At 39.7% G+C, this 4,699-nt stretch overlaps 1 protein-coding gene across 1 annotated transcript in view; it reads right to left on the bottom strand.

Moving 5' to 3' along the window:
* Positions 1–4,699, bottom strand: part of LOC106011126 (snaclec CHH-B subunit alpha) — a gene marked incomplete at its 3' end in the record, with an annotated part of 42,254 nt that overhangs the window by 29,595 nt on the left and 7,960 nt on the right. The window contains 1 exon segment of the mRNA XM_035968483.1: positions 3,684–4,262. Coding sequence (XP_035824376.1) covers positions 3,684–3,791 — 108 coding nt within the window.

The raw sequence follows: 4,699 nt of genomic DNA, 5'->3' as shown, positions 1-4,699 counted from the left end.
AAAGTATAGCCCGGGACCTAGACGGTCAGAGAACGTATAAGAAAGTAAAGCCCGGGACCTAGACGGTCAGAGAACGTATAAGAAAGTATAGCCCGGGACCTAGACGGTCAGAGAACGTATAAGAAAGTATAGCCCGGGACCTAGACGGTCAGAGAACGTATAAGAAAGTATAGCCCGGGACACAATGTCAAGCAGAAAACTATCACGGCGCCTGACATTGAGACATAAACGACATTCCAAACAAAATTAAATACTTGTAGTAACCGGGTACATTCAGAACTCGTATTTGCTTATGCGCGTTTCTTTTCTTTTCTTTTTTTTTTTTCATCTTATTCTTTTCTTTCGAAACTTGGATTTTTTTTTTGGAAATGAGAATTAATGTAGGCCCAACATACCGACTACATATTCAGATATTTTAGACCTGTTGGTGCGATGCTTGATTTATAAGCAAAGGAAAAAAACACCCTCGTACGTGAAAAAATAACAGAACATCAACACTTCCCTCGACGTCAGTATGGAGCAAAAAGAAATATCCCCCACTCCCTTTTCCCGAAACCACAAAATAAAACTAAACTCCCTCACCCTCAAAATAATGATAATTTAAAAACAAACAAACAAATAAACAAAAGTCCATGCAAAAGGAAGGAAAATTAAAATGAGCTGTCCTACTATACGTTTTCGAAACAAGGACAAGAGTAACCATATTATATTCAACACACCAGCAGACCTCTCAGTTCCCCAACACCCCTTTAATCCATGCTATCGTCCAGAGACTCATGGTACGGAACGGAGTACCGCGAGAATAGCCCGGGACCTCGACGGTCAGAGAACGTACGTACGTGAAAAATAACAGAACACCAACACCTCCCTCGACGTCAGTATGGAGCGAAAAGAAGTATCCCCCCCCCCCTTTTCCCGAAACAACAAAACAAAATAAACTACCTCACCCTCAAAATAATGTTTTAAAAAATAACAAAAGGCGTAAAAAAAACTCCATGCAAAAGGAAAGCAAATTAAAATAAGCTATCCTATTATGTGTTCGAAACAAGGACGACAAGATTCACCACCATCGACACACCAGACCTCTCAGTTCCCAACACCCCTCCAAGCCACGCTACTGTCCAGAGACGCATGGTTCGGCGCGGAGTACCGCGAGAATAGCCCGGGACCTAGACGGTCAAAGAACGTATAAGAAAGTATAGCCCGGGACACAATGTCAAGCAGAAAACTATCACGCGCCTGACAGTGAGACATAAACGACATTCCAAACAAAATTAAATACTTGTAGTAACCGGGTACATTCAGAACTCGTATTTGCTTGAGCGCGTTTCTTTTCTTTTCTTTTTTCTTCGTCTTATTCTTTTCTTTCGAAACTTGGATTTTTTTTTGGGAAAATGAGAATTAATGTAAGCCCAACATACCGACTACATATTCAGATATTTTAGACCTGTAGGTGCGATGCTCGATTTATAAACAAAGAAAAAAAAACACCCTCGAACGTGAAAAATAACACAACACCAAAACCTCCATCGACGTCAGTATGGAGCAAAAAGAAATACCCCCCCTCCCCTTTCCCGAAACCACAAAATAAAACTAAACTCCCTCACTCTCAAAATAATGATAATTTAAAAAGACAACAACACACAAATAAATAAATAAACAAAAATCCATGTAAAAGGAAAGCAAAGTAAAATGAACTATCCTACTATGACGTGTGCGAAACAAGGACGACAAGATTCATCACCTACAACACACCAGACCTCACAGCCCCTCCCCCTCCCCCCCACCTCTAATCCACGCTACCGTCCATCCAGAGACTGGTACAGCGCGGAGTACCGCGACAATAGCCAGGTCCACAATGTCCAGCAGAAAACTGTCACCGCGCCTGAGTGAGATTTCTCACAGGGTTCTTACGACATAAATGACATTCCGAACAAAATTGCTATCAGGTACACGCAGAATTCGCATTTGTTTGAGCACATTCCTATTTGTGTTTTTTTTTTCTTCACCTTCTTTCTCTTTTTTCGACAGGGATCATTTTTTGCAGAACATGTGAAGTAGTGTGCATGCCTATGAGATACACAAGGATGATATATAAATTGGCCTGTACCACAATATACTTGAATTATAATCAGCAAAACCCTGCAGTCAAGACATAATCCCAGCTCACCAGGGGGCGCACCATTTAATAACAATAATAGCAATAATAATAATAATAATAATAATAATAATAATAATAATAGCAATAATAATAATAACAATACTACTACTACTACTACTACTACTACTACTACTAATAATAATAATAATTAAATAGCATTTGCAGAGAGCATATCCCCGCTTGACAGCAAGCTCTATGCTTTACACTATAATATTATTACCCCCAGCAGACCATAGAACACTTAGAAACATTCTCAGCTTCTAGGGAAGCATGCATTGCAAACTGCTGATTAAGCGTTCAAACCCTTACAAAAAAACATTTGATTCTGTCTAGACGACATAGACTTGAATTATAATGATAAACTAGACTGCATGGGCACTGTCATGGCCACTACTCTTTGCTATCTGTTTTAAAAAATACCCTCGCAGCGCTAGTGCGCGCCATGGAAGGGTAAATGAAGGACAAAACATGTTTAGCTATAGCCGAGTGCGTGCGCAACTTTTCCCTTTGCCCTTCATTTGGTTCTGAATAGACTCAAATGATCTGCTCAATTATAGTGAACCGAAATTGCAGACTGCGTATGCACTCGACTACAGCGCCGCTGCGAGACTGGTATTTTGCTCTTCATTTGCACTTGCACGCCCATAATGCGCACCGCCGCACCAGTTGTGTTTTTTACAAAGACCTACCCAAAACAACAAAAGTACAAAACGAACACCCCCCCCCCCCCACATGCACACACATGCACACACCCTCACCCCCACCATGACAGAAAAAAAGAAATCAAAACACCATGTAAAAAGAAAATACAACGAAATTAGCTATACTTTAATGTATTCTAAATATAAACAAGGACAAGATTCACCAACCATTTTCAGAACGCAGTATCTCAGAATCCTCCCAACTTCCCTCCCTCCCAACTTTTCTAATTTACGCTATCTTCAAAAGACTGGTGAGGTACAGGTACAAACAGAAAAGCCCGAAACACAATGCCAAGAAGATCACAATCATCTCGCTTGGGTGGGATTTCACTCAAGTTTTTTACGACACAGACAGCTCTACGCACGAAACACTAATATCGTGGTGAATTCAGGCTCTCGTTAAAATAATGCAATTGAAGATACTGGCATTTTTCTGACGGTTTTGCAAATTTTATCGAATTTTAATTTTTAACCTCAACAGTTTTTAACGTTCATTTAAAAACACATTTCTGTGTGGATTTTCCAACAAAAAACAACAAAAACACACAAAAAAAACAACGTTGATTAAAGGCACAAAAACTGTCAAGGCATTAAGCTTTGGTGGCCATTAATCTCGTTTATTTTACCTGTGAAATCAGACGACCCTACATCTTTCAAATCAAATTTTAATGTTTTGACTTCTGTTAAAGATAGATGGTTACTCTTTTCACCAAAAGACAAACAAATGGATAAGCTTTAAGATGAGGACGCCAATAACTCCACATGCTCAAGAATTGACGAACGCCTGATTCTACCACGTCGTGACAACTTTAATTACTTACCTCCGCTTGACCCGGAACCAGTACAGCTACTATAGCCAGTCCTGTCAATACAGAGGCCAGGGGTATGGCTGGTAGTTTGTTGGTCCACCCATGCGTAGAGCGAGACATTTTCCAGCCTGCCTGTTGGGTTGACTGACCACTTCTGGAATGAAGGCCAGGACAATCTGGCTGCTTGTTAATCCCGGAGAAATCTTGTTCTACACATACATCCGCACGATTATTTCGTGGACAGCTAGGAATGTCGTTGATGGAGAATCATCGGCAGAAAGCACATTATCACAATTTCCTTCTCTGCTCTCGATGATACAATCTTAGAAGCCGGTTCGTTCTCTTTCAAGCCTATTATTATTCAGTCTTTTCTCTGGAGCGAATAATTTTATTTTCTCGATGAGCGTGTTGGCAGTTTATTATGTTCCTCCTTTCTCTTTTTAAAGTGAGATTTTGTTAAAACTGAACTGAAGAATTTTTTTCCGAAGTGTTGAGTACGAGACGTTTCACTTACATGTACTTTATAAAGAAATTGCAAGAGGATACAGACTTTTTTCTGTTTAAAAAATCGTCCCTATAAAACCATGAACCCTGCGAAAGGATGAAAAAGATCTGGAACAATGCTATAGGAAATAATATATCAGGGGTAACAGAGCGATAAAAAAACGGATTTGATGGCGAAAATCTGAATACGGGGCGCGTGAAGGTTACGGATACGCATTATGAATCATTAGTCAATACGTTATATTCTCTTCGTTTTTTGCAGTAGAATAATCTATCTATCTATCTATCTATCTATCTATCTATCTATCTATCTATCTATCTATCTATCTATCTATCTATCTATCTATCCACCCCCTAACCCTTTCTCTCTATCCCCCATTATTAAATGTCTGCGCTGGCCAGTGCGTTTTGTTTGGGGGTGAATTGTTTTTTTGTTTTTTTGTTTTTTTTCTGTTTGTTTCTATTTTCGTCAGTTATGTCATGCCTTTTCCCACCGTCTCTCTCTCTCTCTCTCTCTCTCACTC

This window comes from Aplysia californica, unplaced genomic scaffold (genome assembly GCF_000002075.1).
Source record: "Aplysia californica isolate F4 #8 unplaced genomic scaffold, AplCal3.0 scaffold00004, whole genome shotgun sequence".
NCBI lineage: Eukaryota > Metazoa > Mollusca > Gastropoda > Aplysiida > Aplysiidae > Aplysia > Aplysia californica.
The sequence above is the reverse complement of the archived record's forward strand: the minus strand, read 5'-3'. Positions and strand labels throughout refer to the sequence as shown.